The following is a 15,986-nucleotide window of genomic DNA, read 5'->3' on the forward strand; positions in this document are numbered from 1 at the left end:
CGACTAAAATAACGCAACTTCATGGGTTGCAAAATATGTTTTTGCTCAATTGAGATTTGGTTGATAAAGAAAAAATTATTGGTTGATAACGGATTTATTATGCTTTAAAATATTGCAATTCCTGAGCGCTTTGGTCCTTTGCAATACCAGATGGAGCTCAGTTCCTACATCCAAGAGAAGTAGTCTTACTTTAGGACGCCTGTGCTTGTCGCGAACTTTAACAGACTCTGCGGCCCCACTATAGATATCTCGGCCAGTGTATCATACCGTAGGGACCCCAGATGCTTACAGCGTACTCTTGCCAATGCGGACAAGTGCACAGATATTCCACTGTTTCCCTGCTAACCTGCTCTAAACATTTCCTGCAGTCTTCTCGATCTGTCAGCCCCATTCTGCGAGCATATGCCGACACCAGTCAGTGACCAGTTAGCATTCCAATCATTTTCCTACATTCTCTTCCATCGAATGCCATTAGGAATTTTGTGTACATCTGATCTACCGTTTTGCACATGACTTTTGCAGTTTTGCAACCAGGTAACTCGTTCCATCGGGTTTTGATTTTCTTTGCCATGCTTCTGTCAACATCGTCGTATCGACAATCCCATGCATTATTGTTTACCAATATTGACCACATTCTCGGATGTTAGCCGCACACCTTTCTTGGCAATCTCGTCCCCTTTTTCGTTGCCCTCGATGCTTTAGTATCCTGGCACCCAGCGAAAGTGAAGTTGCTTACTTCTAGCAAGACTTTCTACTACTGTCTGGCTTCCCAAGACACTTAGCGGTATGCGGTACGAGATTACTGCCTTGATTGCTGCTTGGCTGTCTACAAAGACCGCAGCTTAAAATATACTGCAGTGGTCCGGCAACCTAAAAGGTGGCCCTTGTCTAACTCTGAAAAGTATATTGCCGCACCAACTCCATCCTCCATTTTCGAGCCATCCGTATAGATGCTTAGAGTGTTGCGCGTAGCTAACATACCTTTACGTCAGGCATCTTTTCCAATATTTACTTTGAACCTTCAGTTTTCAGCAAAGATCTGTTAAAGGTGGCAGGTTTAGTACCAGCTCAAGAGTCGCCATTGAAGTTGTTCTTAAAGCTCCCGCCATGCACAGTACAGCGAGCCTCTGAACCCCTTCCATTGGCTTCCGGTAGGTGGATTTCCGTACGCCTATCCAACATACTACTGCACCGAAATGCGGTCTAACAGTGGCTGTCTAGTGCATGAGAGAGGGAGAGCGCCCCCAGGTTGTGCCGAGCATCTGCTTACACGCATCAAGTCTTCATCATTATATGTATAAAGAGACTCATGTTGTTGAATATTTAGGAATTCTCGGAATGTTCCCCAACCAAAAGTTAGGGAATTGGAAGCCAGTTTAATTGGTATGGATTCTTAAGATATAATTTTAGAGTATTTCTAACCGCGTCGGAGCAAGTCATCCGCTTCTTAGTTTCACCGGGCAATCTGGGGTCGTACAAAGCTGGTTGTCAAACTCAAAAATCGCAGCTAAGAACTTTTGTGCGTGTATTTGGCTCATTAATGATATCTCAACAAGTGTAAGGGCTTTCGCTTTTTATCAAACCTGCAATTACATACACATTTTCATACGTATGTATGTATGTACCTGTACGTATAGTATATGTGTAAAAAGAAAAGCGAGAATTTGGGATGCTCGAACGCACTCGTTGTGCACAGAATGGTCAGCGGTGTACTTTTTCTCGGCAGAGCTACTCTTCATGCATGCGAATGCCGTTATAGAACGCAGCATGTGCGTATGTGTGTGTGCACCTATGTATGTGTGTGTTCGTGCACTTGTCGTTTTATTTGTGAACGTGCGGTTGAAATGACTTTCGGGAGTGCGTGTGCGTGTGTGTGACAGTGTCTTCTGAATTTATGCAGGGCGTGGCATGTGAACGTAGCATGCCACATTTCCGCTTATTTAAGTTTGTACAAACAAAACGCCGGAAAAGCGGAAAATGGCGAGTGAATGAGCTCCAGCACATTCGGCAGTTTGTGCTCCTTGTGTTCGCCCATATTTCGCGCCACATAAAATTCTTATGTTCCATCAAATGAAGTCGATATGCGAGGACACTCAAGCACACGTGGGCACGCACAAACACGATGTTGTCGTCGCTGTCTCTTGGAGCACCCCACCTTAACTGCGGCCAGAGGTGGAGTTCGGTTCTCGGAGCTCGAAGCTCGAAGCTCGCAGCTCGCAGCAGTGAATTGAAATGAAATGTAATGTCTAAAGTGTTTATTTTTGATATTCGACTCTTATGTTGCCTATCACTTTGTGTTATGTCGATATTTCCTTTTATTACGTATTATTTCAACATTTTATGGCAATGTTCATTCGTACGCACGAACGAGGAGACGGACGATTGAACAAACGAACAGTTAAATAAATATTTGTATGGAAATATATTTGTTTGTGTATAAGTATGCACATGACTGACGAAATGTTCCAAATTTTTTTTAATTTCCGTTAGAAGACTTACCACGAATCTCCGGAAAAAATAAAGTTTTTTCATAGTACTTAATTCGCCTAATATTCTTCTCGTAGACGCAAGCAGTAAATTTTTTTAATTTCCATTTTACTATTATATTAATATTCTAACGAATTACCCATTTTAGGAAAATTTGTCAAGGCATAAAGTTCTTATCTTTTGAGGAATACAATATCCACCAAGAGATGTTGAAAAATTAAGCTTTCTGATCATTTTTGTGAATGTAAATTATATTGATAACAATTTTAGTTCAGACACTGAAGACTAACCACTAGTCACTGAGTCTAGCAACCACCAGTATGGTTTCCGAAAAGTGCACAGCACCACCTCAGCACTTAGCATCATTAACGCCCAGATAGTTCATGGCCTCAACCAAAAACCACCCTGCGGGAGGATGATCCTTGTAGCGTTGGTCTTGTCAGAAGCTTTTGTCATAGTCACCACACAAACTGGACGAAGGAGTAAAAACTTGACCTTAATATTGCAGTCGATGGCGATAAAAAGTCTACTGTCAATAACCCTAAGATCTTAGGTGTGACACTCAACAGACCGTGCTCCTTCACTCCTCACACGACCGCGTTTATTGCCAAAGTACAGAACCGCAACAAAGTCCTCAAATCGCTAGCCGGCAGCACATGGAGAAAAGACAAAGAACATTGTAAGCAACATACAAAGCAAACGGCCGGCCGGTCCTTATGGTCGCCTGGATGCAGTGAAACGCAGAAGAGGAAGCTTTAGACATGTCAGAACTGTGCATTCCGGACTATAACGGGATGCCTCTTGATGATGATCAACAGTCAAAACGCTAAATAGTGAAACAAGAAGCTTCGAACCCAAAGCGGAACTCTGTTGGCGTTTGAAGAAAACTCCAGGCGCGCTACTCGAAAGCAGAACACCAGGATATGGGAGCAGCAAACAGATTGGACCTTATCAGTGCAACATTTGGCGTGGAAAATCAGCAACTGACCAGATATTCACCATGCGCCAGGTCTTGAAAAAGATTCGTGAAAAAAGGGTCGACACACCACCTCTTCGTCGATTTCAAAGCTGCTTTTTACAGCATGCCGCTATGTCTGAATTTGTTATCCCCGCAAAACTAATACGACTGTGTAAATTGACGTTGAGCAATACAAAAGCTCCGTCAGGATCGGGAAGGACCTCTCCTAGCCGTTCGATATCAAACGAAGTTTCAGACAAGGCGGCCCCCTATCGTACGAAAATAGTTCAAGCTACAGATCAGAATAGGGAAGGTACAATCTTCTACAAGAGTGTACAACTGGCCTTAACAACCACGCCGTTATTTCTGTTTTCTTCAGATTCGATAAGGAAGGAAGCGTATGCGTCTGGTAGTGAACGAGGACAAGACGAAATATCTACTGTCATCAAACAAACAGTAGTCACCTTCGCGACTTGGGTCCCACGTCACTGTTGACAGTAATAACTTCGAAGTCGTAAATAATTTCGTACATCTTCGTAGCGGCATTAACCCCAACAACAACGTCAGCCTTGAAGTCGGACGCAGGAATGACTCTTGCCAACATCTGCTACTTTGAACTGAATAGACATTGAGCATTAAAGTTCTCTCTCGACGAACAAAGACCAAACTCTACAAGTCACTCATCACCCAGGTCCTGGTATATGGTGCAGAGGCATGGAGGATGACAACATCTGATGAGTTGGCGTTACGACTTTTCGAGACAAAGGTTCTGCGGAAGATTTCTTGTCCTTTGCGCATTGGCAACGCGAATACCGTCGATAGTCGAAGGAGCGACTAGTGACAGAAGGTTGTATTGGTAGATTGAGATTTTAAGATTTTTAGAAGTAAAGACGAAGAGTTTAAGGAAGCTTGAAATGTCTATAGCATCTGGCAATAACGAAAAAATGAAGTCATTGTCAGATTTCGGATATATTTGTACTGAAAGGGGCAAACATTGTTGCACTAAGTCTTATCAGACTATAAACAACCGATTTAGTGAATTTAAAAAGAGATTATTTTCTCATCGGTAATCACTAAAACCAACAACTTTTCGAATCAAGTGTAGCATACCGTTATGAATTATGTGCAAGGAAGTCTAAATACATTGTTTATGGTTTAAATATTTAACCAGATGGTTCAGGGTTTCGCTTAAAGCGCCGAATCTTACATACACACACTCACACATGTTTATGTCTTTAGGAATCGAAACATTTTTTTGAAAAAAGAAGAAAAGCTGCTATTTATAAATGTAGAATGCACAGCTATTCACATGAACTAATAAGATATTTGAACAAAAAACCGAAGACGGAAGACGAAAGCATTTCGCTGCATTTGGAAGCGATGAAAAGGAAAAATAGACTGGAGAATTCAAAGTGCACAAAGAAAGAGCGACGAAGGAATCTGTCTGTACACATGGGTGTATTTAAATGGAAATGTTCTCGCTCAACATTCGCGCGCGTGTGTGTGTGTGTGATGGCATAGAGTTCCGCTGTTGCGTAAGAACAGTTGCTCCATTTCTCAGCGCTCAGCTTCGAAGACATTTGCGTGCTGCGACGCGCTGCCACATACCCACGTTATGTACAAATGTATGTACTACAACTACTACATAGGGATATACAGAGATGTCTCTTGTCGTCAGCTTTCTATGCCCGCGCTTTCGAAATTGTCCACGAAGTCAGCGGCTGCGTAGCTCAACCAGTTGATTGGGTCGCCTGCCGCGTACCAGCAGCAGCAGCGCGCTGCCAAACTTTATTATTATACTTAAGTCTTTAAATTATACGGCATATATGTATGTTTACACACACACAAGCACACGCAGTCACATGACAACGACAGCAAGCGTTTCCGGGCATAAAGTGCAACTTTTAAATTTTGGATACATTTTAAGAGAGATACAAGAAATATTTATATATTTGCGCGAGCTGCCGCACACAGCAGCTGGTACAGTCATATATGTACACACATATGTACATATGTGTTTGTGTTTGAAAGTGTACTTATAGTTATGCAGCACTTGTGCCACCAACAAAGAAGTCAGCGTTGTCCTCGTCGCAGATAGGAATGCCCTCAATTTTATTGTCAATCCGAAGTGCAGCTGACGAAAGTGGAAGAGGAAGCCAAGGCATTGCAAACATACACATACAGACACTTCTTTCGAGCATTCTGAGAACCCTCATGGGATCAGCAGTGACCGGTTGTTGTCCTTTGCCTGGGAGTGGTATGTACGTGTGAGTGTATATGGACGCTGCTGCAAAGAAGTTTTTTACTTGCAATGTCCAGTTTTTCGACTGAAATGCCCATATTGAAAATTCTTATGACTTCGACACTGCTTCGCCGCACTTCAGCTTTGCTGGCACTCCAATCTCTGACACTTTTGCCCACAAAGTGCCTGCTGAGCGGAACGAGTAACACACATGATACTATATCAATGGAGAGATGGCACTCGAGTCTTCTGAATGCGAATTTGAATGTACACTCGTAAGTCTTTCACTGCGTTGGTGAACGTAGACGCATGAGCAAGTGAAGTTTAAGAAATTTTGATAAATTTATAAGACTTTATAGCGTAGAATAATAATTTTGCGGCCTAGCCTAGAGTTAAGTAAGGTTCCAGGTGATTCACAAGTGATTTCTTCGAAGAGTGCGCCAGCTTTGCATTTAAAAAAGGAGCTTATATGATAAATAAACTCAGAACTTTTTCTTCTTTATTGGCGTAGACACCGCTTACGCCGTTATAGCCGAGTTGTTTCTTCTTTTCTTTTCAACGGAGTGGAGGTCTTCCTCTTCCTCTGCTTCCGCTAGCGGATACTACGTCGAATACTTTCAGATCTGGAGCGTTTTCATCCATTCGGACGACATGACCTAGCCAGCGTAATTTCGTCCTATAACTAATACAGCTAATCGTTGCATCGAATGCGTTATTCGACGTGGCCAATGCGCAAAGAACCATGAACTCGTAACGCCGACTCATGTTGTCATCGTCCATGCCTCTGCACCATATAGTACAACGGGGATGGTGAGTGATTTGTAGAGTTTGGTCTTTGTTCGTCGAGAGAGGACTATACTTCTCGATTGTCTACTCAATCCAAAGTAGTACCTGTTGGCAAGAGTTATTCTGTGTTGGATTTCGAGGCGGGCATTGTTTTTGATGTCAATACTGGTTCCAAGAGAGATGAAATTTTCTACAACTTCGAAGTTATGTCTGTCAACAGCGACGCAGGAGCCAAGTCGAGAGTGCGACGACTGTTTGTTTCTCGATTTAGACTGCAGCTCAAATTATTTTCTCCAGCAGTGGATTGCAAAAGTCGCACGATAGGGAGTCGCCTTGTCTGAAGCCTCGTTAGGTATGGAACGGCTTGGAGAGGTCCTTTTCGATCCTGACGGAGCTTTTGTTGTTGCTCACCGTCAGTTTACCCAGCCGTATTAGTTTTGCGGGATACCAAATTCAGACATCGCGGCTTAAAGGCAGCTCCTTTTCGTGATGTCAAAAGCTGGCTTTGAAATCGACGAAGAGGTGGTGTGTTCCGATTTTCTTTTCACTGGTCTTTTCCAAGATTTGGCGCATGGTGAATGACTAGTCAGTTATTTATTTTCCAGGTCTAAAGCCACACTGATAAGGTCAGTTTGTTGACGATGGGCTTTATTGTTCACACAATACGCTCGATAGAACATTATATGCGATGTTAGGGAGGCCCACGATAGTTGGCGCAGATTGGAGACCTCACAATCCCCTTTTTGTGAATTGGACAGAGCACACTTAAATTCCAATCGTCGGGCATGCTTTCGTCCGACCATATTCTACCAAGAAGCTGATGCATTCTCCTTATCAATTCTGCGCCGCCGTAATTGAATAACTCGACCGGTTATCCATCGGCCCCTGCCGTTTGTTGTCCTTCAGACGGGTAATTGCTATTCGAACGTTTCCATATTCTCGACGTCGATCTTACCTTGTTGTTGTTGACGTACGTTTTTGGCTGCAAAAAGACAGTGGTCCGAGTCCGGAGACATGTCTTCCATCTTTCACAACATGATCGATCTGGTTGGTGGGTTTTCGATCCGGAGACAGCTAGGTAGCTTGTTGATTTTTTCTATTTTCTTAAATACCTCAATCTAAACTCAAAAATAAAAACAAAATCACTCGAAGATTTCAAAATAAAACGATGGAGTATAAATTGCTCTTAATTCAGCTGAAATCGCAAAACCCAAAAATCATATAATTTCAAAAGTCACATATGTGTATGTACAGGTATGATTTTATGCACATATATTCGCACACTTGTAAGTAATTGGTTTTGAGAAACCACACAAGCGTAATGTCTCCTCGCCCTCGCGAAAAATTTCTCAAAAATAATTTCCAGATGTGTATGCATAATTTAAAGTTGGCGGTATACTTAGACTATGCTATATGTATCTATAAGCAGCTGCTGTACGTGTGAGGTTGCACATACTAATATGTGGAGAATTAGCACGACGAAGGCAAAGAGGAGGAAGTGAGACCCATGACAATCTCTTGTGTCAATTGGGATAAAGTTTACGCCAACAAAAGGAGAAACTTCCAATGAACAGCAGCGTAAAGACAAACACACCGAAGGGGGAAGTAGTCTGCAATGACGAGCTATTTTACTTGCCGCAGTTCCATTTTCGCCACTTCTTTTTTTAAGAGTGAACCAGTGGCCTTTGCAACTTCACCATTTTGACAAATTATTTTCAAGCTAATTTACAAGTGGCGCGAGACATGTCAAAGCGGGGACGAAGGGAGTATATACTATAGACGAACGCAGCCACAAAGGCCACCGAGTCGGCGGGAAGCTGTCTGCAGTGATATTGGACGAAGCCAGGAAAATAGAGCTTTGCAGGTTAAGACAACTAATGCTGACATCAGTGACATGTTTGTCCACATATGCACGCATATATTATTGGCAAATACATATTTAAGAATTTTATGCAGTTGGCTCAGTTTGGGCGTCCTTATGTATCGCTCGGAACGGAATTGAGCTAAGAAGAAACGAAGACGCGAACGCAAAAAGTTGTTGAGCTAAAACGCTGACATATTCACTAGCGTAACTGCACCTTCCGCCTGCCCACTTGCCACATCTGCATTTACTCTCTAAATGGCAGGCACTGTGCTTTGGCATTCTCTCCTCCGAAGTAGCCATTAATTTTGTCACTTTCGAAAGTGCTTTGACAGCGTTGGAGCGCTTTAAGATGACTGATGTGCTTGGGGGCGGGTCGGTGGTTCGGTGGTTCGGTGGTTCGGTAGGTGGCTGGTTGGCTGGTTGGCTGGGGAAACAAAAACACGGCACTCGTCTTAAATTGACAAGGGGAGATGGATGAGCGTCGGGAATTAGCATCTTTTAGCTGTGTATGTGATTTGGTGTACATTTTGGCAAGCATACTAAATATTTCACTTCGACAGGTGCTATTAATCGTTGATTATGACGTGTCATAGACGTTATCGATAATCCGCAAAAGTTTAAATTCTCGCTGAAATGCAAACGTGCGAACTTCGCATGCACGGGGATTGTAAATATATATAAATTGTGGAATATCCTAAACGGTTAGAGGAATATGCTTCTTTTGCGAAACTTGCTCAGCCGCGAAAGCGATAAACTGAGTAAAAATTTGGATATTGTGCAGAATATCTTCGGCACTCTGAGTCAGTTGGTTTTGCAAATGGGAACCTTTTTCACACCCTCAGATTATCGGTAAATATGAAGAAACTGGTAAACATGGCTTAGAAATCATCACAAAGTGGGCTTTACCCAACCTCTAACGGGATTAAGGTCGCATATTGTGATCATTGTTGTTGTAACAGTTATCTAGTCAGTTCAGATAAGTTGTCATCGAGGTCATTCAACGGAAAGCCAAGGAAACGTGCTGTTTCGACGGTGTCGGACCATAAGGAGAGGGATGTCAGAAGTGTAGGGTTATCCGGACATGCAAAGAGGTGGTTAGAGTCACGTGCGTACTCGTTGCATACTGGACATATTGTATTTGATATATTGGGGTCCATTCTGGTTAAGTGGGAGTATAATCCGCTACAGTATCTAGAAGGAAGCTCTGCAAGGGTCACTCTAGATTCTCGCGCAAATGGAGCTCGTCGTCTACAACGGGTGGTGATTTCCAAGTACGCCATTCACTGAGAGGGAGTCGGTGAAGGTGTTTATGACTCCACTATGAGTTGCGTCCAAAGTTTGGTCGGCGTATTTTCTTATGTCATCGACGTAATTGAAGAAGGACCGCTTGATGCTCCTAGGAGGCGGCTCTGCTTCAAACAGATAACTACAAGGATGATTTCTACGAAAACTTCCCAGCAGGAGCTGCTTGGTGTGGAGTTCATTATGCTCCTTAAGTGGTAGCCTGCGGACCTTACTGTGCAGATGTTCGATGGGAGACATGTTCGTTGGGAGGTATCCCGTTATAGTCCGGAGTGCAGTGTTCAACTAAAATAATTTGCCGGTATTTCAAGCCAGAACTTCACATCATGCTAAAAACTCTTAAAAGCTCGTAACGGTCTATTCTGATATTTATGAATTTGAGAGAGGAGACAATAAGTGGAGAAGTAAGCAACTGAGCATTAAGGTTGAAGATACTGAAATCCAGAATTATCTAAGCTGCCTTCATATTAAGCAGTCCGTCTAATATCCATTAAATTATATGTATATCCAACCAAAAATGAAACTAAAGCCCTTCTGCCCTAAATACACATACAGACATACATATATATGTACATATGTGTGCAAGTTCCCTATAATGGAACTAGATATATTTGTACCGATGAAAAATCAATTAAAACAGCATTGCAAAGCCGAAGCCTAATGGCTGGATCGCTTTAATAGCAATAATCAGGCGCTTCCTGGCGACCAACAATTTAATTAGGTTCAGCCAAACTTTCGATTAGAGTGCCACGCAGCAAACCTGCAACGAATTAACTAATTTACTGATGAAATCCATTAAAGCGCTCCAAACTGCACCTCACACGGGCAAACGAACACAGACACACATACACACGTACACAGCGACGGTGGTGCCAACAAACATAACCTCATTAACGTTACAATTAAATTACCGGTTAATGTATCGCCACCGCAGACCGCACAGACGGCACAACAATCGTGTGCAAGCGCCACAAAGGGTACGGCGGGACGCTAGTGAGGCAGACACCAACAAGCCATTTAATTGTCCGCTGCCAAATGGAGCATGCAGACAATCAACAGTGTATGTAGAGCGAAAGAATCGCAGCAAAATGAAGTGAAGTAGCACAGCGTCGCGTAGATGGCGGTGGCTTGTCCGCGCGCTACACAGAACACTTGGCGAATGCATATTGGCGCATCTGCAGACCACAAAAGTGCACAATGAGAAATGAAACTGCTGCCGCAACGATGCGCTCCCTCCAACACCATCCATACGCGTGTGTGTTTGTGCGCAAGTGTCGCGCCAACAGTGGCTGCATTGAAATCACGAAGGCGCTCAAGGAGAAATGCGCGTGTGGGCAAGGTCCAAAGTGCCGGGCAAAACCAAAACCGCACATGGCCAATACGACTGTGGCCATTACACCGAAAAATAAAGGAAACTCGCCAGCGAGTTGCAAGCATACCTTGCGCCAGTGGCTGCGGGTGCGTGTGTGGTGGGTGTGGACATAGGTATTGCTGTCGTTGGCAGTGGCGAAAATGGCGCACTTCGAATGCTTGGCTGGCCAGTTGCAGTCGTTAAGTAACCGACCGCACAATGGAATTTCACACCAACCTGTACCACCCGACATCGCCCCACCGTGCGCCGCGCTCCGGCTCGTTCTGCTAACGGCTGCAATTTAATTGCACTCAATTTACACAACAACAGAAGAAGCACCGCAACAACAGAACTTTATGAGCTGACAACATGGGCGACAATGGCGGCAGCGGCCGCAGCTGCAACGGCAACAAACAGCAAACAAACTTCCTCCTGCAACTTCCTGCGGTATGGGACTCCGGGAATTGTTTAACACATTTTCACTTCCGCCTGCAGCTGCGACTCCTCCCCCTCCCGCATGATGTGCGTGCGTCTGTGGGTGTGTGCGCGGCGAATGCGTGCCAGCTCCAAAGCTCTACTTATAGTGGGCGTGTCAACTCAATCGTTCCAAAGTTGCCGCGTAGTGCGGAAGGAGGGGGAGGGTACATTGTTCAAGTGGAAATAATTTTTTATCGCTTACTCCAAACACTCGTTTACCGGCTTTTGGAATTTGTTGAAATGCAAGCGCACAGTGCGTTAGTTCCACAACAAATGGAGAATGCATCGAGCCAGGGCCAGCCGGAAGCAGAAAATGTTGTATTAAATTTTGGCAAAGCGAAGTTATTTCTAAAATTGTTGCTTAAATGTGTTGCTGTTGTTGTTGTTGATGATGTAGGGGCAAAATTCTGCCGAGTTAAAAATCCGGGTCCGTTCCGGTTACGTTGTGGGAACGGTTGCTTAAATTTGTGCGACCAACCCCTTCGTCCATTGAAATATTGTCCTATGAAAATGGGGGATTTAACGGTAATTCCAATCAGCTTCCAGACATACAGTCAATACTATAGTCTCCGAATATTCCATACAATTATGACATTTTATTATTTTTAAGCCATATAAAGACACTATTCACTATCAATAAGCCTTAGAAATTATTAAACATAGTCCATAAACCAAATCTAAGTAATTAAATTATTTTTAATTACTGTAACTCATTAAATTATAGTAACTTAGGAGTAGTTAGTTGTATTATTTATATTATCGCATAAATAAAAAATAATTGGCAAATACATAAAAGCGTAAATTTGTAAATATATTTTTTCTACATAACCTATAAAACGAGTTTATAACGATTTTCGGTGCAGTCAGTTCAGTCAGTAAAGTACATGTAAGTGCGTTAAAATTGATGGGTACCCAGGAGTGTTGCTATTATGTTCTTCTCTTTTAATTAGCGGTATGTGTGCTTGCCGGCTGTCGCCAAGCCCTGTGATAACTTGAGCAGATTTGTCGTTCACATTCCTGCCACAGCAGCTGCATATGTATTTTCACTTGCTATACGTGCATGTGTATGTGTGTTGTGTGCAGCCGGCGGCGCTGCTGTAGCACGCTGTATTTCAGCCACAAATCACTCCTGTGACACGATAAATCCACAGCACAAAAACGATTAATGTCCAAAGGAATGTACCATGGATTTGCGATATAAATCAGTAAATCCCTTTAATTAAAAGTTTACGCGAAAACTACGCGCAAAATTATTGCCACTCTCTCTGTGTGTTGCGTTTTGCGTGTGGGTGTGAGTATGTAAGTATGTATGTGTAAGGGTACGGTTGGGGTTTATGTCTGTTCGCACTTTTAACAATTTATTGTATTTTTAGTCGCATAGAAACACTTTCTAATTTATACGCTTTTAAAATCATAAGAACTTGGCGATTAAAAGTTCTGCGCTTCATTCAATCTACGCTAAATTTACTTAATATTAATATTGTAAGTGTAAAGCAGTATCGTGTATTGTTTTGTCTAATGAGAATTTCATTCTACACGCTTGTCAAGTCTTAATTGGCCAATCAGTAATAAAAAAGGGTGTTACAACGCTAACTACATGTGTGTGTATGTAAAATTTGAAGAAGGCAAAGAAATTACTTCAGTTACACGCTGGTTCAGCTTTCAATGACGCATAAAATATTTATGCCACTTTTGCCCAGGTTGACACCTTCCAATGCGCCTTCATGATGGGTTTTCATGTGGATTAAAAATTGTATGATCACGTAAAAGAGATTATTGCGGTCGTAGGCGCATGTATGGATTTCCTTGTCGCTTATAAAGTTGAAACGTGGTTTCTGCGGATTCGTGCAGAGTATAGCGCAATGAGCTTTATTTTTGACGAGCGCCAGAGTTTCTTTTGCTGAGCGCTTCTCTTTGCCCATTATCACATAGCGACTGAAGAAGGGACGACCACCACCTTGTGGTAAAGGCATGAGTTGACTGTCCATGTAAACGCAAAATAGATGGAATAATATCTGTAAATATGCTATAATATTAGTGTGAGTTCGTATTACGAATATATGTATGTGAACGGACCGCTGAGTCGGTGGGTAGATGCTCATCCCATTTCAAACCGTGATAGGCAGCGCCCGAGTTCCAACGGTAGTCCGAGATGCATGAACCTTCTGCCAAATCCTTAATACGCTGAACCAAATACTCTTGATTGCTCGACATTTCCAAAAACGGCAGAATCAAAGGCAACATTGGCATGTACTGATTCACAAATTGTTGATTTTCAACTGTTTTCTTAAGGCGTTCCAAACTAATGCCACCCATACGCATATCAGCAAATCCACGATTTTTAAATGATTCATCGATCTTTTTGATTTCTATTGATAAACGCTCCAGAATAGTTGCAGACATCCACTGTAAAGAAAAATATGGGATGTTAGTATAGTCGTTTAGGGTCTTGAAAGGCAACTATTTATTACCCTTCTCAAATTGGCTACATATTGTGATAATTTTTCGGAGGAGATGCGTCTAATAACTTCCGAGTTGCTATCCATGAATTTAAGACCACCGTCTTCAGTTGCTGATTGTTTACTGGGTGTGGCAGGATCTGAATGAGGTCAATGTTAAACGACATTTCGTTAATCATAAAGCAATGTTTTTACTCACTCGTCAAAGGGGACAGTTGGTATATGGATGTCTTAAGCATATTAGCTGCTGTGTTGCAATAGTTCCAGAAGGAGTTTACTGAACCGGTATTATAATGTTGACTCACATCTGCTGTATCATTCATGCTTTGTTCGTGTATCGAAAACTCTCTAAAATTACAAGTTTTTTATTAAAATACAAATTCTTTTAACAAATGACACGATATATTAATAATAAAACGCGTCAAATGGTTTCACTTACTTTAAATAATTTTTTAGGCTCTCCTCGTCAGTTATCAGCTCCTCGCGTTTGTATTTGGGGTACGACTCCATGAGGGAATTGGTATTGTTCATAGCACTGTTGTTGCCGCTCATAACCAACGAACGATTGCCCATAGAGTTCCAGGAAGTATTGTGTGGTTGTTGCTGCTGTTGTGGACTGAAGCTGCCGCGAGGTGGTGTTGTGCGACTGTAGCTCCAATTGTGAGACATACCAGCGCGCGCTGCAAATAAAATATAGAAATTAAATATACAACCATAATTCTGGATATATCTTTCTTACAATCATTGAAAGATGAGTGCCAGCTTAACAATGTGTTGTTTATTTGATTAGGGGCCAAATCATCGCATGCTTTCTTCTTGCTTTGTGACGGTGGGGTTACAAGAAATGACGAATCTGTAAACAATGAAATTTAAACAATTGTTAGTTATTACATAAATTCAAGTTAAATTATTTATTTTCTTACCGAGCTCATCAAATTTAAGTAGATTTTTCTGTTCTTTGGTGCCTAATATCGGATTTTTTCGGAATATGAACAGAAAGTATTTGAGGAAACTGGAGAATGCACCAAGTCCCGTTAGCACAGCCGCAATATACTCTGCATAATACCATTTCGAGTGTGCAAATGGACAACGGTTAGAAATATCAAATAACAGTATGGCAAGTAGCACCACATTTAGGCAGCCCCATCGTAAGCTATCCTTAGCGAGTTTTGCGCGCAAGTGCATATTGAGGCTGAGCTCAACCAATTTGTTGGGCGAACCGCTAGCGAGAGAGCATATTAGTATTAAATTTCAATTAATTCCGATAACATACCAATACTTTTGCAAAGACTGCATTGTTATTTTGAAAATTTATTTTAATTCCAATTGTCAATACACGATATACGAAATAACTAAAAATTAGTAAGATTTTCGCCGGTCCAATAGTAGTTTGCGCCTTTTAGCACAGCTGTTTTTTGCAATGCCGTTTCTCGTGTTGTCACCGCTAAGTTCCACAAAATCCAATCACTGCATCATCTGTGTTCTACGCACGCCATTGCAAATAATTTGTATTTTAAACAATTTTTATGAATTGTTGACTTCCGTTGAAGATAAAATATAATATTTCTTAAAGTGGTGAAAAGGATTTACAAACAGTGAAACCGTTCAAAATAAATGAGAAAAATATTTCTAGTGCTTCGCTGCTACCCTGTGTGGAATGTAATTATTTTCAAGCAAATTCGGTTTGGTTTTCGATTACACAGGAATTGGTGAAAGGCTGTTATTATTTCTTAGTGAACATCTATCTTCGGAAAGTGTATGTTATTCGTTTTATGTGAAAATACATTGGTATAAGTTATATGTTTATTAATATAGTTATTTACTACATAAGTGAAAATGTCAGCATAAATGTGTATAGAAATGCAAATGTACCTTACATTGGTATCTGTCTGAAATTGGCGGCATACTAATATTGCCACATTTGTGATTAACTTTAAACAGCAAATATGTATAATTACATCCAAATTAATCCATTTTAGCGTGATTTGACAATTTTAATAATTTTGCGGAAGAAGGAAGCAACAAATGCCAAAATGTTTTCCATTTTCTGGTCCAACAAT

At 41.8% G+C, this 15,986-nt stretch overlaps 1 protein-coding gene across 1 annotated transcript; it reads right to left on the minus strand.

Moving 5' to 3' along the window:
- Window positions 1–12,134: 12,134 nt before the first annotated feature.
- LOC120776367 (transmembrane protein 209) lies at window positions 12,135–15,325 on the minus strand. The gene is made up of 8 exons (XM_040106945.1): window positions 15,200–15,325; window positions 14,850–15,148; window positions 14,666–14,779; window positions 14,366–14,606; window positions 14,126–14,274; window positions 13,939–14,066; window positions 13,544–13,873; window positions 12,135–13,482 (listed from the first exon to the last, which is right to left on the minus strand). The coding sequence occupies exons 1-8, from the start codon at window positions 15,220–15,222 to the stop codon at window positions 13,123–13,125; spliced, it is 1,644 nt and encodes a 547-aa protein (XP_039962879.1). The 5' UTR covers window positions 15,223–15,325; the 3' UTR covers window positions 12,135–13,122.
- Between the last annotated feature and the right edge of the window lie 661 nt (window positions 15,326–15,986).

This window comes from Bactrocera tryoni, chromosome 5, assembly GCF_016617805.1.
Source record: "Bactrocera tryoni isolate S06 chromosome 5, CSIRO_BtryS06_freeze2, whole genome shotgun sequence".
Classification (NCBI taxonomy): domain Eukaryota; kingdom Metazoa; phylum Arthropoda; class Insecta; order Diptera; family Tephritidae; genus Bactrocera; species Bactrocera tryoni.